The sequence below is a fragment of the Mus caroli genome, unplaced genomic scaffold (assembly GCF_978045245.1).
Source record: "Mus caroli unplaced genomic scaffold, Mus_caroli_1 scaffold_2, whole genome shotgun sequence".
Taxonomy (NCBI): domain Eukaryota; kingdom Metazoa; phylum Chordata; class Mammalia; order Rodentia; family Muridae; genus Mus; species Mus caroli.
Window position 1 is genome coordinate 128,711,213 of NW_028227257.1, and position 25,434 is coordinate 128,736,646.

General features: G+C 41.5%; 1 protein-coding gene across 1 annotated transcript; it reads right to left on the minus strand.

Moving 5' to 3' along the window:
* Positions 1 to 6,566: 6,566 nt before the first annotated feature.
* On the minus strand, positions 6,567 to 23,591 carry Tnfaip6 (TNF alpha induced protein 6). Its single transcript, XM_021156824.2, has 6 exons — positions 23,449 to 23,591; positions 17,652 to 17,789; positions 13,895 to 14,056; positions 12,018 to 12,246; positions 10,513 to 10,553; positions 6,567 to 7,420 (listed from the first exon to the last, which is right to left on the minus strand). The coding sequence occupies exons 1-6, from the start codon at positions 23,540 to 23,542 to the stop codon at positions 7,257 to 7,259; spliced, it is 828 nt and encodes a 275-aa protein (XP_021012483.1). The 5' UTR covers positions 23,543 to 23,591; the 3' UTR covers positions 6,567 to 7,256.
* Positions 23,592 to 25,434: the final 1,843 nt, after the last annotated feature.

Sequence of the window (25,434 nt, forward strand, 5' to 3'; positions counted from 1 at the left end):
AACAAAGACTGGACTGGCCCCCAAGGAGCTCTAAGCCCCTAATCAGCAGAAGTAGCCTAAAGAGGTCTACTGCTTCTTTCCCCTCTAACCTTCTTTCCTACCTACTGTTGAGGGGTGGAAAGGGATTAGGTTGGAATTAAATTTGAAAGGGTTGTAGTTATAAGAACACAAAAGAAGCCAGGCAGTGGTGGCACACACCTTTAATCCCAGCACTGGGAGGCAGAGGCAGGTGGATTTCTGAGTTCAAGGCCAGCCTGCTTTACAGAGTGAGTTCCAGGACAATCAGGGCTACACAAAGAAACCCTGTCTCAAAAAAACCAAAAAAAAAAAAAAAAAAGCAAAACAAAAAAACCACCACCACTCATTGATTCACCAAGTTGGACTTGGTCAGTATGTTTACTTTGGTCTGTTTTAGACGCCCATCTGAGGTGATTAGTCATGTGTATTGTATCATATCCCCAGGTAAAGTTTTGTCACATCAAGGGACTCGTGTTCAATGCTGGAATTACAGGTGCACAAGACTATGCTTGTTATGAAAATTGGCATAAATTTGCCTTTTACCAGGACAGCAGCTCCCAGAGCATCTCAACATAAACTCTGCCTCCGTTCCTCAGCCGCGGTTTAATTTGCTCCCACTCCAAAATCCCACAACTGCCTGCTCTTTCTACAATGCGAATTTCAATACAGATAAGAAACAATGGTAATGCTAATATTTCTAAAACTTTTTTTTTTGTTTTGTTTTGTTTTTGAGATAGGGTTTCCCTGTATAGTCCTGGCTGTCCTGGAACTCACTCTGTAGACCAGGCTGGCCTCGAACTCAGAAATCCGCCTGCCTCTGCCTCCCAAGTGCTGGGATTAAAGGCGTGCGCCACCACCGCCCGGCTTTTCTAAAACTTTTATCTCTTTTATAAACTAAAAAATTCTTACAAGCTTTAGGAAGACGACTTATATGTGCCTGTTACAGGTCCTACAGAATCCATAAGATACGTACTTGTCAACAGCTTAAATGTCGCACTGATCCATTCCTGAAGGTTGGATCTCTCTCCTGCTATGTGGTCTTCCCCTTCTCCTTAACCCTAACCCTAACCCTAACCCTGACCACAGCAACTCATATAAAGGAAAACCTTTAACTGGGAGTTGGCTTACAGTTCAGAGGTTCAGTCCATTGTCGTCATGGTGGGAAGCATGGTGGCATCCAGGCAATCATGGTGTTGGAAAAGGAGCTGAGAGTTCTACATCAGAATCTGAAGGCAGCAGAAAGAGAAAATGACACTGGACATGGCTTGAGCATCTGAAACCTCAAAGCCCTCCCCCAGGACATACTTCTTCTAGCAAAGCCACACCTACATCAAGAAGGCCTGACCTCTTCATAGTGCCATTCCCTGTGAGCCTTGGGGACCATATTCAATTAAACTACCACACACCACATTATATTTTTATTCATTCATGGGCACTTACAGTGGTCCTATCACTTCATTATTGTGATAGTGCCATGATCAATATGAGTGTGCAGGTATCAGTACTGTACGTTGACATAGATGTCTTCAGATACATCACAGTAATGATGTAGCTCACATTCTAATTTCTTTTCTGTTGCTCTGATAAACACTATGACCAAAACCAGCTTGGAGAAGAAAAGGAGTTATTTGGCTTTCAGGCGCATCATTGAGGGAAACTAAGTATGGAACCCCAGTCAGGAACTGGATGCAGGAACTGGAGCACAGACCATGGAGGGATGTTGCTTACTGTCTTGCACAGACCATGGAGGGATGCTGCTTACTGTCTTGCTCCCCCTGGCTTGCTTGTTCAGCCTGCTTCCTCCGCCCTGACCTCCCAGTAGGGTTGCTGGAAAACTTGTACTACATCAATCCCATTGTTCGCTACTGATTTAGGCTATTTATATCTTCTTGGATCCATTTAGGTAGGCCATACGTGTCTAGACATTTATCCATTTCTTCTAAATTTCTCACAATATAAATTCTAAAAATAGTTCCTCATGATCCTTTGGATTTCATTGCTATGTATTTGTTTTAGTTAGAGTTTTATTGCTGTAAAGAGATACAATGGTCAATGTTATTCTTATAAAGGAAGACATTTAATTGGTCTGGTTTACAGTTCAGAGGCATACTGTCATGGTAGGAAGAATAGAAATATGCAGGCAGATATGGTGCTAGAGTGGTAGCTGAGACTTCTACATCTTGATCCATAGACAGCAAAAGGAAACTGTGTTCAACTGTGTTCACTGCATATATGACCTCAAAGCCCACCTCCATAGTAACACACTTCCTCCAACAAGGCCAAATCTACTCCAGCAAAGCCACACCTCCTAAAAGTGCCATTCCCTATGGGCTAGGCATTCAAACACATGAGGCTATGGTTGCCATACCTATTCAAACCACCACAGTATTCTTTAAAAAAAAAAAAAAAGATTTATTTATTATTTGTGAGTACACTGTTGCTGTCTTCAGACACCCCAGAAGAGGGCATCAGATCTCATTACATATGGTTGTGAGCCACCACATGGTTACTGGGAATTGAACTCAGGACCTCTGGTAGAGCAGTCAGTGCTCTCAACCTCTGAGCCATCTCTCCAGCCCCACCACAGTATTCTAATACCCTTTTTTGCCTCTAATTTTACTTAATTATTATTTGTTTGTTAACACTTTCAAATGTTACAAATTCCACTAGAGAGATCTTCAGGAAATTGTGGACAACTGGCAAACTTTTGGCCTTCAAATATAGGTTAATACATAGATGGCTTTTAGTGACATTCAAGCATATTTTCTTTTTCTTTTTCTTTTTTTTTTTTTTAAAGATTTATTTATTTATTATATGTAAGTACACTGTAGCTGTCTTCAGACACTCCAGAAGAGGGCGCCAGATCTCGTTACGGATGGTTGTGAGCCACCATGTGGTTGCTGGGATTTGAACTCTGGACCTCCGGAAGAGCAGTCGGGTGCTCTTACCCACTGAGCCATCTCACCAGCCCCCAAGCATATTTTCTTAAACTGAGGAAAGATGGGCATGTTCAATGACAGTGTCAGAGGGCTTAAAATTCACCATCTCACCAATTGCCAACTAATCCTCTACAGCTTCAAGCTCTAATAGTATAGAATGTATGCAAGCACATCAAAGAACTCAAGCTTTTCAAAGCATACCCAAACAGGATGTTAAATTAGATATACAGAACACCAATAATGAAGATGTCTCTGGCACTAGTGATGAAGAAAGGGTATTAACATTACTTCTGCCCTTTCTACTCATTACATGGTGTTTTGATCAAGAGGCAAATGAATCCTTTACTGAGGAACTCTGAAGGAAGTTGTGAGCAAATAGTCTACCTGCCTAGCATGCGCAACACCCTGTGTTTAGTATCCAGCTTGGTTTTTCAAGCATGGTGGTACAATCCTGTACTTTCAGTATTTAGAAGGCTGAGCAGAAATATCAAGAGTTGAAAGTTATCCTTGGCTGTAAAGTAAGCTTGAGGCAAACCTGTGCTACCAGAGACACTGCCTCAACAGAACAGAAACCAAACCAATTTATTTGGAGATTAAGGACACTAGACAACATTTAAACAAAAATAACCACACCATTTTTATATAGAAGTCAAACACAGATAGATATGAATATAATCTCCAAATTCCATCTCTTTAGGTAAGCTTTAACCATTTACAGAAAGTTATACAAAAATTTGAAGGTAAATTCTCCTGTGATGTAAATACATTGAGAATAGCTTCCCGCCTAGGCTGAACATGATGGGAAGGCAACAGAGCTAGTAGCTCCTCAGGGAAGCTTTCCCGGGCCTGCTATTCTCCCTATAGCATGAGTGAGTACTCCATGCTGAGAGCCATTTTCATATTATTTCTTTATATATTATTGAGATGGGTATCATTCATCTCAGGTTAGATGAGTGATGTGCTGGGACTTGAACCTGGGGCCTCTTGTATACTACTAGGTAAGCATTTTACCAATTAAACTGCTGCCGATTTTAACCTCACATTCCTCATCGTGAATATCTTACATGCCTTCTTGGGTTTCTTTTTCCATACATTTCTTTTTTGTTTGTTTGTTTTTTGTTTTTTTGTTTTTCAAGACAGGGTTTCTCTGTATAGCCCTGGTGGTCCTGGAACTCACTTTGTAGACCAGGCTGGCCTCTAACTCAGAAATCCGCCTGCCTCTGCCTCCCAAGTGCTGGAAATAAAGGCGTGCGCCACCACACCAGACTCATACATTTCTTTAGTTGTGCAATGGATGCCCCTTCACCCTTGGAAACAGTCCTGGCAGAAGATAAGTGCCTGGCTTGTTCAAAAGCTTTACCTACTTTTACTTCTCTACCAGATTCTCAATCAACTTCTTTGTCCAGTTCTGAGGTTGAAGCTGTTTGGTCTCAAATCTGGGTCAAATGGCTAACTGAGGTGACCATTAACATATCAAAGTGGGCCTGGCTACCAGGTTCTCCCTACCTGCTACAGGGCACTCCTGACTGGCATACCCTACCCGATACCCTAAAATTCTCTAACCCAGAGGCTGGGTTGCCTTTTTTCCACATGGACATCTGTCAGCAATGTAGTGATCTTCCTCTTATTTTTCACAATAACCAAGTTTGGAAAAACTCAGAATGGCCTCTGCATCCTCCAATAGACTTGTGATCCTTCTCTCTTGGTGTATAACAAGAATGTCCTTACTCAACATCAGATGTACTGTGGGTCAGGATACTTTGCTTCGGGGGAAGACCTTGTTTGTCATTCCCACCACGGGTTAAGACCTCACACCCTTCCACTCCTCACCCAGAGCTTCAGCAGCTACTTCTGTGGCCATGCACACAGATGGCAGCTGGGAAGGAGATAGTCAACTTCATTGTAGCCTAGTTGTCCTGGTACATACTCTGTAGACCAGGGTGGCCTCAAACTCACAGAGATCCTTTTGCCTCTCTGCCCACAGAGTACTGGGATTAAAGGTATGCACAACCATGTCCAGCTTTAGAACTGTTTTTAAATTTATTTTGTTTGATTTGTATTTAAGAGTTTTGCTCACATGTATATCTGTGTATCATATACATCTTGGAACTGGAGTGATGAAGAGATCTGAAAATGCCATAGGAGTGCTGGGAATTGAACTGGGTCCTCTCAACCACTGACCAATCTCAACAGCCCTCTTTAAAATAAAATTTAAAAAAATCTTTTATTTTGTTCATGTGAGTGTTTTGTTCCCATGTATGTCTGTAAATCAAGCATCCTGGAACTAGAGTTATATTTCTTCCTAAGAATATTATTTTTTAAATGTATTGTTCTTTGGTTGTATTTTGGTTTGGTTGGTTGGTTGGGACTTTTGAGTCACAGTTTCTCTGTGTAGTCCTGGCTGTCCTTGAACTTTCTCTGTAGAGCAGATTGGCCTCAAACTCAGAAATCATCTTTTCTCCACCTGCCTCTGCCTCCCAAGTGCTGGGATTAAAGGCATGTGCAACATGGTGCCCAGCTTTTAGTTTGTTTAAGTGTTCTTTGTTTGTTTTTCATCCCTGCTGCTGTCTGTGCACCTTGTGAATGCCTGCCTTGTGTTCTCAAAGACCAGAGGAGGACATCAGATCCTCGGGAACTAGAGTTGCAGATGACTGTGGGCTGCCATGTGATTGCTGGAAATTGAATCCAGGTCCTTTGGAAGAACAACCAGTGCTCTTAACCATTGAACCATATTTCCTGCTCCTAATCACTTTAAAAATATTTATTATTTTAAATTATGTATATGTCTATATGTAGACATAGGCACATAAATGTGAGTGCCTACAGAGACACTGGATCCCCTGGAACTGGAGTTACATGTGACTGTGACCCATCTGACAGAGGTACTCTGTAAGAGGAGTATATGCCTTTAACTTGCTGAACTGCCTCTCCAGTTCTGGAATATCTAATCTCTTAGTGGGCATGCTCATTCTGTTAAATGAGACTCACAGGAGGCTGTTGCAGCTTGAGCTCCTGTACTTGGACCAATAGACGGAGCCATGTGGAGTTATTCATACTGACTGTGTTGTTTGTCTGACCCTCCAAGGAATCCGCTGAGAGATAAAAGCCAAATTACCAACCAAAGTGCATTCTTGTGTCCTTTCCTTGCTATTCAAAAAGGGAAGAGTTCTGGACCTATAGTTCAAAGGGGTCTGATAGCCTCTTCTGACTTTCACACACACACACACACACACACACACACACACACACACACAGAGAGAGAGAGAGAGAGAGAGAGAGAGAGAGAGAGAGAGAGAGAGAGAGAATACACATTCAAACTTTTATAAAAGAAAGATTCACCAAGCAGTGATGGTGTATTGGGAGGCAGAGGCAGGGAAAATCTCTGAGTTCAAGGATAGTCTGGACTACAAAATGAGTTCTAGGACAGTCAGAGCTGTTAGAGAAACCCTGTCTTGGGAAAAGGAGGGAAGGAAGGAAGGAAGGAAGGAAGGAAGGAAGGAAGGAAGGAAGGAAGGAAGATTCTATTTTAATTAGTCTCTGATTTGCATTTCTACATCTAGGCTTATGTCCCTTTAAAATTAAAGAACTACAAAATGTTTATGTCCAAGAGTATTTATTACAGCAATATTTATGAAAACAATCTTAAATCCTAATATAAATTTAGCTTAAATAAAGCAGGGAACAATCATATTTACAACTACTCAAAGTCCCATTTTGTAGAAAACTCAGAGATCTTGGGAAGTGCTTGAGCTATACAATGTCAAGGTTAAAAATATCAGGTTACAAAACTATACATAAGGCAGAATGCCAAAATTCAAACGCAAATCATAGTTACATATGTACATATACTACAAGTAGAAAAATGAATGAAAGACAAACATCAAAAAACTTTAACATTAGTTATTTCTGTGTAGTACAATTATGAGATTTTATTTAAAAAAAACTCATTTGAAGTTCTCTGTATTTGTCAACTTTCCCCATAATTACATATGGCTTTCACATTTGGAAAAATAATAAATACATGTTAATAATAAAAATACAAAAGAGAACAAACGAGGTCCAAGAGCTACAGATATAAATATTGAAGCCGGGAGGTGGTGGTGGACGCCTTTAATCCCAGCACTTGGTAGGCAGAGGCAGGCGGATTTCTGAGTTCGAGGCCAGCCTGGTCTTCAAAGTGAGTTCCAGGACTGCCAAGGTTATACAGAGAAACCTTGTCTCGAAAAACCAAAACAAAAAACAACAAAAACAAATATAAATATTGTACTGGATGTTTTGAACATTTTTTTAAGAATTTTTTTATAGATGGCTAAACCTTCCAGGTAAGAACTTCTTATTTCCAGGAGTACTTGTATTTTTGGCTTGACTGGATTTAGATGCAGGATCCACTGTGACGTATTTAATCTGGAAGCCTCCAGCTGTGACGGATGCATCACTCAGAAACTTCAAGGTCATGACATTTCCTGTGTGGGGAGGCACACAAAAGAACAGGGAGGTTACTCCACAGGGATTTGTTCCACAATTCAATGATGTCTCATCTCACAGGAGAACAGATAAGGATGAACAGAAGGACATCACGGAGTGCAGACATGCATTCTCGCCGTTAGTGTCTGTAGCTACCCTGTACAGAGGAGCCGGGAGGGAGTTTTATATTTAACTTTGGGCCTCTTGTCTCATGTGGGAGAAGTCTTTTCTGTTTTAAAAGATTCTCCAGGGCTTGGCTCTCCTGTACTTTTCTGCCTCTCCAAATGAAGTGAAATAAGCACAATTTTAAGATGCGGTGCCTGCCTAGCATGTTGAGATTCTGGATTTGATCCATAGCATTAAACAATTAAAGCAATTATTCTTATGGACTGATCCACAGAATTATAAGAACTTGAGGTGTGGATGGGCTATTTTCTAATTGATGGGGAGCAGCAAATTTTCCATTGTTAAGGAGCAAGCTTAAGGCCATGTGTGGTGGCCTCTACCAGTCTGTGAGTTAAAGGCTAACCTGATCTATATAGTGATTTCCTGACCAGCTAGGGTTATAGAGTGAGAGTGTGTATATAACAAAATGATAATGGTAATGAAATGATAATAATAATAGTAAATTGATCAATAAGCTAATATACATATTTTAAAAAAAGAAAGCCAAGAAATAAACCTAGAGGCCTACTTCCTATTGTGGACTTAAAATGCACCTTAGCATGTTGGCCAGAAAGTGCCAAAATAGTACACAGGACTATTTTAGTGGGAACGATTTAATAGAACATTATTATTGTGTGTATGGATGTGTTGTTGACATTTGTGCGTGTGAGAGCTTGCCATAGTGTGCACATGAGGCCAGAGGTCAACTTTGTGGAGGTGAATCTTCCTTTCCACTTTTACCTGCAGAGGCATCTTTTAAAAATTGTTGTCTTATTTTTATATTTACTTCCATTATATAACATGCATGGGTGCTTTGTTTGCATGTATGTATATGTGTGCAGCACATAAAAGTCTGGTCTCTTCAAAGTCAGAAGAGGGCATCAGAGCCTCTGGGACTGGACTTAGGGATGTTGGTTGGCCACCGTGTGAGTGCTGGGAACTGAAGCTGGGACTCTGCAAGAACAAGTCCTCTTAACCTCTGAACCATCTTGGTAGCCGTGGAAGCCTTTCTTAACTTAGATCCTCAATCCATAATTAAATTAAAAAGAAACAAGCATATGTATGACATGTTATTACAGATATGACCTTGAGTCAAGAGACTAGGTGACCTTTGCCAAAGACAGAGTTGGTATGTCTGGCTGAGGCTAACTCTAATATGATATATATTACTTGTACTGTAAAAGAAGCCCTGGTTGGCTAGGCATGGCTTGAATTATTCAGACTGAGACTGGAGGATCAGGATTTTGGTTTTGATTTTTCAGCTACATAGAACTGAAATCCAATCTTAGTTGGGACCCTGTTTCAAACTTTGTAGGTGGTAGCCCTGAGACTGTATGTAGCCTAGGCTAGCCTTAAATCCCTGCATGGTCCTCCTGCCTCTGCATCCACACCCAGCTCTGCTGCTGGTTTTTGAAGAAAAACCTTCAGGCCCCAACTCCCTAGTAAAGTCCTAAAGCCAATCTCATTCAGATGTTCTGTTAACATAGAGTGTGCTCTGGAGAAAAGAGAGATAAGAGGTTTATTTATAGTGGGTTTCCCGGGATTGCAGCAATAGCAAATTAATAAGCTTTCAACAGTAATCATTCAAGGACAGAGTAGAGGGCCTCGAAGCTTGTAAAAATGACACCTCAGAACTCCGTGGCAAGACTGGGTGGGGCAGGCACTGAGAAGGACTTGGCACTGCCTTTGCTGGGCCCTGAGCTGTGCTGTTCTTAGGTGTGAAGCACTGTGATAATTTTATGACTTGGAGAGAAAACAGAAGCTATCAGAATGCCAAGTGCTGGCGCTGGAAAGAGAAAGAAAACAAAGATGTCCGAGAAAACGACTGTTTTAGCTAAAAATTAAAAAAAGAAGAAAAAAAGCAGTTTAGGGTAACTTAAAGAGGAGCGTTGCCTACTGTGATTAGTTTAGGTTACCAGGGGCATCTTTTTAGGGTATTATTTCTTAGAACATGGTATATGAAATAACTTCGGGGTCTGTGTGTGTGTATGTGTGTAAAAGTGAGATTCAACAAGCATTGCCTGGTATTTCTAGCATTTTGAGATTTACTGAATAAATTAGCATTCAAAAAGAATCCTGTAGTGGCCAAACAAAAAACCTTTGAAACCTTTTTAATCATGGCTTAGCCTCCAGCACTTCCTTTTTCTGTGTTGTTGTTGTTGTTTTGGGGTTCTGTTTTGTTTTATCCCAGACAGGGTTTCTCTGTGTAGCCTTAGCTGTCTGGAAACTCAATCTGTAGACCAGGCTGGTCTGATTTGCCTCCTGAGAGCTGGAATCAAAGCCATAACTGCCTGGCTTAACAACTTCTCTTTTCTTTCTTTCTTTTTTTTTTCTCCCCAATTTTTTATTAGATATTTTCTTCATTTACATTTCAACAACTTCTCTTTTCTTATGCAATGGTTGCTGAAGGTATCTCTAGAGCTGTAAGGGATGCTATACTGGAAAAGAAATGTGATACTAAGAATGCTTTTGTTTACTACAATGAGTGTTGTATCAAGTTTACTTGATAAATCATTCCAGTCTTTTATGGATGGTTATTTTCTGTCATTATTATTATTATTATCATCAAGATCGTCATCTGTGCTGGGAGTCAAACCCAAGGCCACTGCATATGCAAAGCAAGGACTCCACTACTGAGTGCATTGCCAGTCTTTACACAGTTATTACCACTCTGGACCCTTGTGCCAACAGCAGTTCTTAGGGACTGGTGGATTCAAGCTGTTGCCTGCCAACGAGAGCTGTCCACACACATCATTTTGATCACAGAGTTGGCCAAAGTCTTAACAATAAAAACTGACACTATTGCAAGCTAATGAACTGTCTCGAGTTTCAGTTCTCTCAAGTGTAAAGGGCAAATGAATGGTAATAACTTGGAGGACACTGCGTGGAAAAACAAATGGAAATTTTGCAGTGACTTGGGTATTACCTGTGCTAATGATGTCTTCTGGAAGTTCATCACCACAGTATCTGAAAGGGAATTTTTAGAAAAGAGTGGTCACACATACAAAGAAGCACACTGCTATTGTTTTGGCTCATATTTATAACTAAACACTTTATTCCCCACAAATAATGGCTCACTTTTCTCTAATTACAAGAAACTTATTTTTCAGAAGGGGTCCCACTCATTTAGCCCTGACTGACCTGCAACTCACTCACTATGTAGACCAGAGAACTGCTTGCCTCTTTGCTTCTGCTTCCCAATGAATCATTTTAATTTTATTTATTTTTTCTTTTTTGATTCTTTGAGACAGGGTTACTCGGTGTACCCTGGCTGTTCTGGAACTCATTCTGTAGATCAGACTGGCCTCAAAGTCAGAGATCTGCCTACCTAGCACTACCAGAGTGCTAGGACTGAAAGCATGCATCACCACTGCCTGGCTATCTTTAATTTCTTCATTTTTTTTTTTAAACATGGAGTTGGGGCAGCAGAATCAAGCACAAGGTCATTCTCAGTTACAAAGTGAGTTTGAGGCTAGCCTGGGCTACAGAAGACTTAGCCTGTAACCAAAATGAGAGCGAGGGAGGGAGAGACAGACTTGAACATTTTTTTTTTAAGATTTATTTATTTACTATGTAAGTACACTGTAGCTGTCTTCAGACACTCCAGAAGAGGGCGCCAGATCTTGTTACGGATGGTTGTGAGCCACCCACAATGTGGTTGCTGGGATTCGAACTCTGGACCTTCGGAAGTGAGTAAGAACACCAGCCTTCTCACCAGCCCTGACTTGAACATTTTAACAGACATCCCATTCCCCGCATCTTTAGTCATGTGAGGGTTTGAATAACTAACAATGAGGTTTTATAACAACAATCAATGGCAGCTGTCAGTGCTTTTATAATTAGTATAGGTACATACAGCTTGCTAAGAAAAAAATCTTTTCTTGGCATGTTATATGAAAGCCAGGTGTGAAGAAGTATGCCTGTATACCCAGCACTTTGGAGGTGGAGGCAGGAGGATCATGAGTTCAAGGCCTGCCTGAACTACATAATGAGCTTAAGGCCAGCCTGCAGTCCCAGGTCTGCAGACAAAGAAAAGGACAGGAGGGGACTGGAGACATGGCTCAGGGGTTAAGAACATTGACTGCTCTTCCAGAGGTTCTGAGTTCAATTCCTAGCAACCACATGTAATGGGATCCTATGCCCTCTTCTGGTGTGTCTGACAGCTACAGTGTACTCATATACATAAAAAAATAAATAAATCTTAAAAAAATAAAGAGGAGAGGAAAGTTGGGGAGGAAGAAGTGGAGAAATGAGAGGAGAGGGAGGCGGAGAAGAAAGGGGAGGAGAAGGGAAAAGGATTACTTTCCGCTGGAGAGAATAGAAATACTGATAATGAACAATTTTCACAGGAACAGTGGAGGGAAAGCTAAAGGAGTGTCAGGTCAATACCGGAAGTTCTCTGACCACGCTGGGTGGGGAACCAGCTCCTACCTTCCTACAAAGCCGTGGACGTCATCATAACTGTCATAGATTTCTACATAGTCAGCCAAGCAGCCTGGATCATGTTCAAGGTCAAAGTCCAAAAAGCTCAGGTGAATTCGCTGACCGTACTTGAGCCGAATGTGCCAGTAGCAGACCTGGTTGTCATCGTACTCATTTGGGAAGCCCGGGGATTTAAAAATTCGCTTCGGATCTGTGAAGACACCACCACACTCCTTTGCTGGAATAGGAAAAGAAAGTTCACTTAGACCTCATGTATTATTTTTATATGCAATACTAAAGAAATCACAATAATGATCTATAATACTTTGTATAAACTTGTAGCTGGTAATTATTTCTAAATTTTCTTTAAACTTAAAATTTTTATTCTCTCTCTCTCTCTCTCTCTGTGTGTGTGTGTGTGTGTGTGTGTGTGTGTGTAACCATGCCTGGCTATTGTTTGTTAGCATGAGTTCTGGAAGTTTCATCTCAGCACCCAAGAGGCAAATTTCTGTGAGTTCAAGGCCAAGCTGTCTACATAGGAAATTCCAATAAGTCATTGTTGTGTAAAAAGACTCTGTTTCAAAAAACAGAAACCTTGTCATCATCAATAACAGAAAGTTTATTCTGGATTTTGAATTCAGGTCTTCATGCTTGCAAAGCAAGCACTAAAATGGCTGTGTTATCTCTCCAACTTAAAAACTTTTTCTAAAAATGCTCTTTTTTTAAAAAATGGAAAATTTATTTGTAGCTCAGATTAGCCTTAAAGACTCAATTTCTTGCCTCAGTCCATGGAATGCTAGGATTCAGTCATGTGTTACCAGGTCAAGCAAGAATACATTCAATAAGTAGCTATTAATATTGTTATATGCCTTTTAAAGACAAGGTCTCATATAATCCAAGCTAGCCTTGAACTTGCTATGTAGCCAACACAGTTCTTGAGCCTTGATCTTCCTACCTATATCTTGCTGGATTATAGGCCTGTACAACCAGGCCTGGCTATTACTTTAATGGGTAAAGAGAACATTCGTACATATTGACAATGGTCATGCACTCTAGAAACAGAGGTAGGCGAACCTCTGAGTTTGAAGCCAGTATAGTAGTCTATATAGTGAATTCAAGGCCAGCCAGGGATACACAGTGATACCCTGGAGAAAGAGGGAGGGAGGGAAGAAAGAAAGGAGACATGTCCACTTGTCTGCCTTTATCCTTTCCCCAGGTCCTCACTCTCCTTCCTTCCTCCAACAAACCTCTTTTACATCAGATCTGTTGCATGATGTGATTTCTCAGGGGTACACCTTGGCTTGGCCCTGCCAAAAATACCCACTCACTGCATCATAACATGTAGTGTCCAACTCTAAGCAAAATTCTACTTGGAATCCAATTTGTGCTACATGTTACTTATGAACATGCAAGGCTGCTTTGTGATAGTCAGTACTATTAAGCAAGACTGAGACAGGAGCCTAGACTGTGGCTATCACCCTCTTACTATGATGTGGAATTTCGTATAAGGTAGATCCAACACTTCATCACATCAGTGTGCTAGCAAATGCCAGAAAGTCTCTGTGATGTGATAAATAACATTGTTATGTTGTCTGGGAGAATATATCTGAAAAGAAGAGTCTGCTTTTTAACCCTAAGAACATAATCAAAGAATAATTCTCCGTCTTTAGTGGGAATATGAAGGAGGGAACACAGTTCAGGTCCCTGAACAGCAAGAAAGGACCTATGAATGGTGGGCATAATATTATCATCACCATCACCACATTTACTCATTTTTAGATGGAAAAGCTGTTTTCTTTCGTAATCTCTTGGTAGGTAACAGCCTTGCGGCTGTTGTTCACGTGACTACTTTTGCAGGCACAGAATTATCATGTTAAAGAACAAACCATGTGGGTTGTAGCAATAGGCATCCCACCGCTCACTCCTGTTGAGCCGGACTCCATAATCAATGATACCCGTTTTCCCAAATCCACAGTTGGGCCCAGGTTTCACAATGGGGTATCCGACTCTACCCTTGGCCATCCATCCAGCAGCACAGACATGGAATCCTGAAAGAGGAAGAGAAGTTTAGGGATTCATTTAGTAGGAAAAGACTACCACTTCCTACTGTAAGTTTCTCAAGGGGCCAAACCCTTGAGAAATAGGAGAACTCTGCAATTGTAGCACTCTGGAAGCTGAGGTAGAAGGATTTTAAGATCACGGTCAGACTTGGCTACATTGTGAGGTGGAGTATCAAGCCTTGGGCGTTAGGTTAATACCCTAGCACTACCAACACAACACTAAACCGAAGTCTAAATACAAATAAAACATATCTTTTATTTTTTTCTGCGTTGTTTTGTTTTCAAGACCAGGGTTTCTCTGAATATTCCTGGCTGTCCTGGAACTTGATTTGTAGACCAGGCTGGCCTTGAATTCACAGAGATCCATCTGCCTCTGCCTCCTGTGTTCTGGGATTAAACCACCATGCCTGGCTCACCATTTTTTTCTTGAGACATGATTTCCTGTCATCCAGGCTGGCCTTAAACTCCGTTTTTGCTAAGGCTGACTTTGAACTCCGAGTGCTACTAGGGTTGCAGGCATGCAACCACCATGCCTGGATATACGTTTTGAATTCTGACTTAAACTAGTTAGTGGCTCTATTTGAAAACAAAAAAGGGAATGCAGTTAGATTAGACTTGAGGGTCATGTGGAGTATGAGGACCATTGATTTCAGGTCGTTTGGGCAGTTGTCTGAGAAGCTGGGTGTGCATTTAAGTGAAAACCCTCAGCCATCCATCCGTGCATCCAACCAAATGGGAATGAAAATTGCTTCCTTAGAGAACTGCATCTGAGATGAGCTATAGCTCAGTGGCAGAGCATTGGCCTCAGATGGTTGATACCCTAAATCCAATCTCTGCCAGACAAAAAGTACATCTAAACATGTATAGGTGCCTTTCTTGTCATTAGTTTCTCAGTGCTATATTTACATGGTGCTCATATTATGGCAGGTACTAGAAACAATCTCTGATTTTAAAATATGCAGGGTATTCATGTCCATAATATCTTTACTCAGGCAACTGAGGCAGGAGGATCACAAGTTTGAGACCAGCGAGACTTTGTCTCAAAAACAAAAAATACACAAATAAAAGTCACAGAAGCAAGCAAATAAACACAAAGTAGACGTGAATGTTGGTGGGTGGCTGCAAGCCTGAGCCTGTGCAGCAGGGTGTGGCCCTGGGTTTGATCCATAGGACTTGAACATCCTTGGCTACTGCTTATCAGTGGAGAGCCTGGAAACTATCCCTTTTTGCTGCTGTGGGGTAATTTACTGCTGCATGTTTGTCTTGCTTGAATAAAGTATAAAACTTGTGTAGGCTCTGCCAGGTACTTGCCTATGAGAAAAGGAATTCTGATGAGGCATCACAAGGGAGAAGGTGGCTAGCTTTTTTTTATAAGAAGCAAATTGTAGTAGCCAGGCGTGGTGGTCCATGCCTTTAATGTCAGCACTCGGGAGGCAGAGATAGATGGGATAGCTCTGCGTTCAAGGCTAGCCTGGTCTACAATCAAGTTTCAGGCTGGGGCTATTAGGTCTGACTGCATTTGGAGTCCCAAGATTTGGGAGGCTGAAGAGGAAGGAGTGGCTTAACACTAGCCTCAGTTATCGAGTGAATTTGAGACCAGCATGGGCAAACAGACAAAGAAACAACATATACAAAAGCAAAAATCAAGCCAGCCCAAATAAGAGCAATAGTTCATTGCTGGAGTTTTCAGGATAGAAATTGCTGGAGTATCTTGGCATGAGCATCTTCCCAGTTTCTTTTTTCTACTGCTGTAAAACCCACCTCACTGCTTTTAATTTTACAGCACAGTGGTACAAATGTGTGGTGGTGTGTACCTTTAGTCTCAGCCTGAGGTTAGTAGAGGCTCGATGAAGATCACAAGTTTGAGGCCAGCCTGGGCTATATAGTGGGACTCTTATTTTGAAAAAAAAAAGAAAGAAAGAAAAACTAAGAGAAAAGTTTCTTAAATTATAACTTTTCTATGACTGTGGGAGACTCAGATGTCCTTGTGCTCACAGATAAGCACCAGGGGAACCGGGAATATTAAACACACTGGGTTGTCTCTTCAAAGGGAGGGATGTGTAACCTATTTTCTGCCTAGAAGTCTGGGAACAGACGTGGTTAATAGCCTGGTGACCTTTACACTAGCTGCATGGCTGAGACTACAGACCCTATTGTGAACTTGTCAATCTATAGACCCTATCTTTATGGAAAATATCACATGTACTTTACAAAGAATTTCCATGTAGTCATGTTTTATTGTGCACACAGAATTGAGTTAATTGTCATCAATTGTGATGTACGCCTAAAGCAAATGACTTGGGGTCAGACTCCCGAAGTCTAAACCAACAGCAGCTACTGAGTCCTGTTGAACCAAATTACCTTCTTGCCTCTCTTGCATCCTTACTTTGCTGGCTGTGGTGGTCAGAGACCCTGCACTACTACTAGGTAAATTGATTTGTAAAATTGCATGCTTTAATAGCAGAGGAAACCAACATTAACATACCAAGAGAGACAGGACAATATTTAAAGGTGTACCAATTACAGTAACATTTTGTTTTGTTTTGTTTTTTGTTTTTATTGTTTTTTGTTTTTTGTTTTTCGAGACAGGGTTTCTCTGTATAGCCCTGGAACTCACTTTGCAGACCAGGCTGGCCTCAAACTTAGAAATCTGCCTGCTTCTGCCTCCCGAGTGCTGGGATTAAAGGAGTGCACCACCATGCCCAGCTCAATTACAGTAACATTAACACACAGTGTTTCAACGATACCAAGGTATTATTTTCTTTTGGTGTTTATTTTTAGATCACAGACCCTCTATCTGCCTCTGTCTCTCTCTAAGAAATCTTGAGGACAGAGAATTAAGAAGTGTGTTGTGCTGTGGCTTTGTAGCCCCTCCCCTTCATAGCAGCAAGGTAAGTCTGTGGTCCTGCTAGAACTTGGCTCGATGCTGTGTCAGGAATCACATGGACTAAGCGGGGCTAAATCACGTGAGTGGAGCTTCCGGGCACGCCCTAGAAATCTATGACAGTCTGAAACTTCCCTTTGTTCCTAGGACTCAAAGACCTTTTCCATCCAGGCCCATGTCAAACTATACATGTTGGGTATCTCACCTGCTCTCCCACTTGAAGCTCTATGCTAATGAAGCCCCTCTCCAGGTTTTGAAAGCAAGTCTCCTCGACCGCTCTCCCCATGTCTGTCTTTGTCTCTCTCCCTTAAAGGCCTCATCTTACTTCTTGTTCTCCCAATTCTCAAGTCCCAGTCACGTTTCTCTGCAGCCCCTGATGGTGTTGGGAGGCTCTTTCTCCTAATGAAGCTCCTTCATGGGTAATTTCATGTCTGCTCCTCACCCAAACTCCCTGTATCTCCACCAGGACTTGTATTTTCTTAATTCTCACTGGATGGTGCCCAACCCTCATGAGATGCTCTTACAAGGAACTTCTGACTTTAGGCAGAAGGAATGAGGGAAGCCCAGATATTCTCATCACATAGAGAACGGTCCCAAAGGGCTTGAGAGAAAAATTTTAATAAGAGTTATGGAAAAGTGGGATTTCCCCCCAAGTCCTCCAGAGTGAATAAGAAGAAAAACTATTATCAAATCAGTTACCAATTTTTCTGGCTGCCTCTAGCTGCTTGTAGGTTGCGAGACGACCACCTTCAAATTCACAAACGGCCTTGGCTTCGGCGTAGGTGAGCTTGTATCTGCCAGCCCGAGCTTCTCTGTGGTATACGCCCGCTGCTTGTTCTGTGGATTATAGAATCTCATCAATGCACTATTAGCCATTCTTGTGGAACAAAGGAAATTGTGCCCCAGCGGGAGGATTACATCAGATAAATGTTCTTGGCAAAGAAATTTCTAGGTCAGCTGCCACGGTAGTTAAGTTTTTATTGTTAGAAAGCTTTGCGGGGGTTGGGGGAAGAATGAGGGAGAATTTTAGGGGAATATAGGTTGGACACATAAAGACTGGAGTTTAAATAGTTTCTGATAGCATGAAAGAAAGTTTTAAATACAGCATCGTATTGTATTTCTAGACTAATCACAAGTAATACAGTCTTGGTATTCCTTTGGCTTTAGGAAGATTTTTTTGGTGGGGGGGGTGGGGGGTGAGTTCAAGGCCAGCCTGGTCTACAGAGTTAGCTCCAGGATAGTCAGGGCTACACAAAGAAACCCTGCTTGGATAGGACCATAGTAGATGAAGGAAGTTTAGAAGGTAAAATAAGCCCGTGAAAATGGAAGCTCACAAAGGGGGAGGACGTGCCTATATGATTAAGATGATATAGCTGAAGATTTAGTAAAAAACTTAAACACTGTGGGAAAATCTGACAGAGTCCTCAGCGAGCAAGTAGAGCACTAAGGAAAGAGATTTGAACATGCCCGAGAGAAACCCTGGCTCCCCTCTAACCTCTTTCCCTGACTTGTTTGTTCATGTGTTGTTCCCAGCATAGTTTAGGCGACGGCAAGTCACACACACCCTGCCTTCCAGTGGGTCACTGTTTCAGTGAACTGTTTGGAGACTGCAGTGATGTCTCCATAGAAACAATGTGAAGAGGTTCCCCAGACGATGGTCACGAGTTTATCTCCAATAGTGCTGCTGATAGAGCCACCCAGTGGTCCAGCTTCCTATTAAGCTTTTGTATACTGATCTGTCCCGTCGGCCACCATGGAGATGTTTCCAGGGAATTCTTGAATGCCTCAGCACATAAGACACAGATCCAGAAACATGTCCTGATTCAACTCATATTTTTTTCTTTTCTTTTCCTCAAACTAATGCCGACTCTGCCACAGCGTGACGGGAAATGGTGTTGGCTGTGTTTCATGCTTTTCTAGATTCTAAGGATCCAGCTCTCCTAAATTAGATGGTAAAAGCCCATTGCTTAGAGAAGACAACAGTCAATTGGCTATTTTTATTCACTCGCTTATTTTGAAGCAGGGTCTCCTGTGCCAGGCTGGCCCCTAACTGGCTTTGTAGCTGAGGAAGTCCTTGAGCTCTGTAATGCTAGCCTTTACTTCCTGAGCGTGGGGATCACAGGCGTAACACTTGTTTTATTAGGTACTGGGGAACCTGAGTAGGTTTTTTTATGCATGTTAGACAAGCTCTACCAACTGAGCTTACATTCCATGTTTATGGACCAGAACATGCTAGCAACATCAGCTCATCACCAGTGGAGATCATTTCCGCCTTGTAAATGACTCTTGGTCTAGGTTCCTTCATGAGGCAAAGCCTCTACATGGTCATTAATTTCCTCACTCATTGAAGCCTGCAACTTGATGAAATGTCCTAGGTATTGTGGACCAGACCCTGCTGTCCCCTCAAAGGATTTAGACATGCATGAGCAGATAGCTAAAAACCTTTTTTAAGTTAATTTTTAAATATATGTGTATGCGTGTTTTGTTTTTTCTCTGCACGTTTGTCTGGGTACCACATGTGTGTCTAGTGCCTGAGGAGTCTGGAAAACTGTGTTGAATCTGCTGGGATTAGAGTTACAGGTGGTTGTAACCCTGCCAGGAGGATTTTCAGAGGAATACCCATGCTCTGAAAGATCAACCAATGCTTTAACCAAAGCCATCGCTCCAGCCCTGTCTGTCTGTCTGTCTGTCTTTGTCTTTCTTTCTTTCTTTCTTTCTTTCTTTCTTTCTTTCTTTCTTTCTTTCTTTCTTTCTTTCTTTCTTTCTTTCTTTCTCATAGGGTCTTGGTATATAGCCCAGGCTGGCCTAGAACTTGTGATTCTCCTGTGTCAGCCCTTTAAGTAGGAAAATTAAAATGTGCCACTGGGGCTTGGAGAGATAGCTCAGCAGTTAAGAACACTGGCTGCTCTTTCAGAGAAGGAGGAGATTCCCAGTACCCACATGTCAGCTCACAACTGTCTGTAGCTCCAGTTCCAAAGGATCCATCACCCTCACACACACAGACTTACACACAGACAAAACACCAATGCACAGGAAATTAAAAGATGCCTGCCACCACACTGAACTAAGTATCTTTATCTGAGACACTATGCCTTTTGCTAAAGAAAAAGGATGCATGCTTAATTTGATTATTTATTATGAACATTGTTGCTAATTTAAAAAGTTGAAATCTATCCGTATTTCAAGAATTTAGAGTAAAAAAAATTCTATACAAAAAATTGCATAAATTATTTTAATGGATGACAACTCTTCTTCAAACTGTTTTTCCTAATATTTTACTCCAAACTTGAAATACACTTCTGGGGAGAGGTTAACAAAGAGTTTTAGAAAATAATTTCAAACTGTCTTACCAGTAATTAAAAACAAGCAGGCAAGTAAAACTGTTGGAAACTGGTGGCATGTGTCTCGGTAATATGATACTAACAGAAGTCACAGACTTCATGGGCCATAATTTCAGTTTGTTAAATGTTTCTATTCTATTTTGTCAAAAGAGCAAACATACAGAATTCTCTACATTTATGACGAGGTGTCACTGTGTAGCCTATGCTTACCATGAACTCTCTATTGTCCTTCCTCACCCTCTGGAGTCTTGGTGATTACAGAACTTTTTCCTCAAGAACAGGTCTATATGAAATTGTTTTGATTGTTTGCTCTTTTGTTTTGTTTTGTTTTGTTTTTGTTTTGTTTGTTTGTTTCCCGAGACAGGGTTTCTCTGTGTAGCCCTGGCTGTCCTGGAACTCACTCTGTAGACCAGGCTGACCTTGAACTCAGAAATTCACCTGCCTTGTGCCTTCCAAGCGCTGAGATTAAAGGCATGCGCCAAACACTACCTGGCGATTGTTTGCTTTTTTTTTGAGACAATGTCATTTTCTAGCTCTGGCTGACCTGGAACGCACTATGTAGACTAGGTTGGCCTTGAACTCACAGAGATCCATCTGCCTCTTAAGTACTGGCATTAAAGACAGACACTGGCATACTTGATTCTGCCCAGATAATTATAAACAAAGCATTTTATGTATGTATTTTTTAACTTTGAATGTTAATTTATTTTGAGGCAAGTTTTTGCTGTGTATTCCAGGCCAGCCTGGAGCTGCCAAGAACTAGAAGTACAAAATCAGGACCATTATTATTTTAAAGTATTATCTGTTATTTAAAAAATTTAATAGCTGGGCGTGGTGGCGCACGCCTTTAGTCCCAGCACTCGAGAGGCAGAGGCAGGCGGATTTCTGAGTTCGAGGCCAGCCTGGTCTACAAAGTGAGTTCCAGGACAGCCAGGGCTACACAGAGAAACCCTGTCTCGAAAAACCAAAAAAAAAAAAAAAAAAATTTATAGATTTAGAATGTTCTGCTATCATGACAAAACTTAATACAACGAAACTCTAACTTTTTTTTTTTTTTTTTTGGTGGTTTTTTGAGACAGGGTTTCCCTGTGTAGCCCTGGCTGTCCTGGAACTCACTTTGTAGACCAGGCTGGCCTGGAACTCAGAAATCCGCCTGCCTCTGCCTCCCGAGTGCTGGGATTAAAGGCGTGCGCCACCACGCCCGGCGAAACTCTAACTTTTAAAAGATACATGTGTCTAAAACAATATTTTATTCATTTTTCTCTTCTGCCATTTAATTTTTAAAACTGAAAAAAGGGTTTTTTTTTGTTTTGTTTTGTTTTTGTTTTTGGAAATGACAACAGTGGACTGCCTTGTGCTGCTTTTTTTTGGGTGGGGGGAGTTAAGTAACCTTGGAGACATCACTACTTGAGCCTCAGTTTCTTCATCTAGAAAATGGGAACAATGATAGCAGTAGCCACCTATCAGGACCTTATATAGTATGCCTTTTGCAGATTCAGGAGGAAGACAGAAAATTATTGATCTTTGTCTTCAGTGTTCGAGACCCACATTGACTGATTTCTTATGTGTCTGTTCCTTTCTTGTTGAGTTGCCGTTAAAGAAATTAGAAGTCACAGAGTTCAAATGTCCTGTTCTTCACCGTTGTTACCAGATCCTTCCCTCTGAACCCAGCTCTCTTTTCTCCCTGAACAGTTTCTAATATTATATTGACCCAACCAACTGTAACCAATTTGTACTGGGCTGACTGGTCAGTAATTTGTCCCAGATTGAAGCATTTGACAGGGTCTCAAGCCTCTGTGGTGTGCTCCTCACAAAGGCTGGGCTCGCTTCACTCCACCTTCAGGGCAGAACTGCTTTTTACTCAGGTTTACATTTTTGTGCATACACATTCAAAACATTACAAAAACAATGACTTCAAATCACCCCAACCCAGGAGAATTTGACAGCCTTTCAAGATCTCCCCATATGACTTCAATTCCTACCAGCTTTATGGTGTTTCCCCATTTCTGACGAATGTGTCTGTATTACCTCAGTTGGATTTCATGCACACGTCTACCAAATTTCATTTTGACCAAATGGTCACACTGCGACTAGTTTCGGCTCAAGTTGGAAAAAGAGGCGGCAGGGCTGTGCATTTCAAATCCAGCTTGCTAATGAGATCCTCATGGCTGCAGTTTCTACCACAGAGAACACTGCTGAGAGGGGAAAATAGTCTACAGCCATGTGTTGCCTAGCAAGCAAAAAAACCAAGATCTAGGTTGATTTTGCTTTGTCTGTTTTTTTTTGTTGTTGTTGTTTTGTTTTGTTTTTTTATTCTGCACAAGAATAAGATGATCCCTCCAATAAGCAATCAAAAAATTTTCTCTACTAAATACAATAATGAACAAAATGTAGCATCCAACTTAAATGATAAGGATTCTAGTGTTGTTCTGAGTGCCATAATGGGAATTTTGAGTTTTCTGTGTTAATATTCATTTGTTGGTCTTTTGTTCATCTTCAGCGTTTAGCCCAAGTCATTCCTTACACTTAACAAAAACAGCAAAAAGAACTTTCCCCATTTAACCAAAGGTCTAGGAAAGTACTCCCGTGACAAAAAGAACCAAACCTGATGAACGTACTAAAAAGGACAAAGCATTTTCATCTTCTTTCCTGCACCAACCACACTCTAGCCTTGTTAGAACAGATGAAAGACAGAAGAGTTAAGCTGTACCCTGTAGCTCAGAGTCCACAGAGTTCAGAGATGCTGCAGGTCAGCATGCATCAACTCACCTGAAACCTTACTGCCAGTGCAGTGGAAAAACAAAACAACAAACAAAACAAAAACGTTATAGTAGTGTTTTAGTTCCATAAAGAGATACCCACCAGTCAGGGACCATATCTGCTTTGAAATCTTGAAATATATTTTTACAATGTTAGCACATCTTAACCTCTTTTTTGTTGTTGTTGAACAATACATTGTGTAAAAGGATAGCCTTCAATTTTAAAAGAAAACTTTCTTTGTTTAATGGCATGCCAGTCACTGTCTCTCTAAAAGTATTTTCCATGAAAACACCAGGCTTTGAACACACTAGAAAATTTCACTCCTTCCATTCAGTCCTCTATGATGTCAATGGATCGATATTCCCAACATGAAGTTCGCGAGTAAAGTTTCTTACCAAGCCATATGGAGTTATGAAAGATTCCATCCTTGAATCCCCATCCGTGAGCCTCTTCCCACAGCAAGACGCATAAGCAAAGGAGGACGACCATCTCTTCGGTTGCAGAGCCGGTTACAATGTCGGAGCTGCCCACAAGAAATTCTCAGAGCAGCGGCTGGAATGCGGCTGAAACATCTGGTTTCCACATCTTTTAAATAGTTTTTTTCGGCTGTGAGGTCAGCATGTATTCTCCAATGGCACTTTCCGTTGCGGAGTTACACAATTACTTCAGTGTCTGAAGCAAGCCCTCTGACTCATTTGCATTGGCAACCAGAACGGAGGGCGCGGGATGAGCATCTACGTTTTAAAGTCTCTTTCTCAGAAACAAGTTCGTTTATTTCTGTCAGTCACCAGCATTTTTCAGTTAGAAAGTTTGTGGAGTTTGGTGCAGATTCAGAAGCGGTTAAAAGAAAAAAAAAAAAAAAAAAAAAAAAAGCCGAACTCCAGCAGGATTCTCTGAGAAATCCTGAAGGTCCTGTTTGAATTGTTAATTTGGGGGTCTGTGACTTGACCCTAATCTTCGTGGTCTTGAGTGTGATAGTATCGCTTTAGTTTTTGCTATACATTGCCAAATAAGTCTGTGAAGATTTATAACAAAGGTGTATGTAGCTTGGCAAACCCAGCAAGGCAGACCCCCCCCCCACACCCCTCACCCCCCCACCCCCGGTAAATACACCAGTTTTGAGAAAAGGAACCCCCTTTGAGAGTCTTAGGACATTCTTGGACTATCCAAATATTTCGCTATGTAAACACAAGGCGTATTTTAAGTAGTTAGATACTAGCAGGTTTGAAGGACTCTTGCGGGGTGGGGGTTGGGGGATGGCTAGACCCCTCCTATCTAGGAGAGGGAGAGGGGGAGGGAGAGGGAGACAGCTCAGCGGTAGAGCATGCCTATAACATGTGTAAGATCCTAGGTCCAATCATCAGTACCAGGCAGACACAAAGATATACCATACCATCCTCTTTCCTGTCAGAATCCACACAAACAGGCTCATCAATCATTTGAACACCACAAAGCCTCTCAGAAAAAACATCTGTTAAAAAAAAAAGCCAAAAAGCAAACAAAACAAAACAAAACAAAACAAAAGCCCCATGCGGATTGTGGTAGTAGTATCTCTGAACCTTTTGGCTATTGTGTACTATTTCTTTTGTTGTTTTTTTGTTTGTTTGTTTGATTTTTGTTTCTTGGCAATAGGATCTCTATGTAGCCCTGGTTGTCCTAGAACTTGGCTATGTAGATGAAGTTGGGCTCGAACTCCCAGAGGTCAACCTGCCTCTGCCTCTATCTCTGCCTCCTGAGTGCTGAGATTAAAGGTGTGTGTCACCGGGGCATCTGTGCCACCGCGGCGGGCTCCCTCTCACCCTCGAGGGTGTGCTGTACTCGGTAGTGAGTATTGTATACATGCTGGTGCTTCTCCTGAGTTCTTTTGCCATCGCTCACAAGTTGCGGAAAGAAGGCACCAGTTAAAGATTCTGGTGACAGGTAGATGATGATGAAGTTAATGCAAATATGGCACAACTTCCCTAGATCCATTGAACTTGTTCGAAAATGATCAAAGTATGAGATGATGATCTGGGAAGGTCAGCGTGCCTTCCAGCCCCCTAAATTCTCCTTCCCCACAAAAATTCAAGACGCTTAGGTGATGTGTCTGCTCACATCACACTGTTATAAAGGCATTTCCTGATGTTGGTTGATAGGCACTTTATGTAGCTTTCCTTTTTCTTGCTGCTCAGTCTTTGCTACTTAGCGTCTCTATTCCTATTTAAAAACATATTTTTAGATTGTGTGTGTATGTGTGTGTGTTGCCTCATGAATGCCCATGCATAATGTGCATGAAGTGCCTAAAGAAGTCAGAAGAGAGCATCAGATTCCCTGGAACTTGGATGACATATGGTTGTGGGCCATCTTGGTGCTGGGAACTAAACCTGGGTCCTCTTGTAAGA

Excerpts from the sequence above, each read along its gene's own strand:
- Tnfaip6 (XM_021156824.2), bottom strand. The coding sequence starts at position 23,542 with ATGGTCGTCCTCCTTTGCTTATGCGTCTTGCTGTGGGAAGAGGCTCAC. Across the intron at positions 14,057-17,651 it reads AGAGGCAGCCAGAAAAATTG|GATTCCATGTCTGTGCTGCT; the intron begins GTAACTGATTTG and ends TTCCTCTTTCAG. Across the intron at positions 7,421-10,512 it reads AGAAGACATCATTAGCACAG|GAAATGTCATGACCTTGAAG; the intron begins GTAATACCCAAG and ends CTCCCCACACAG.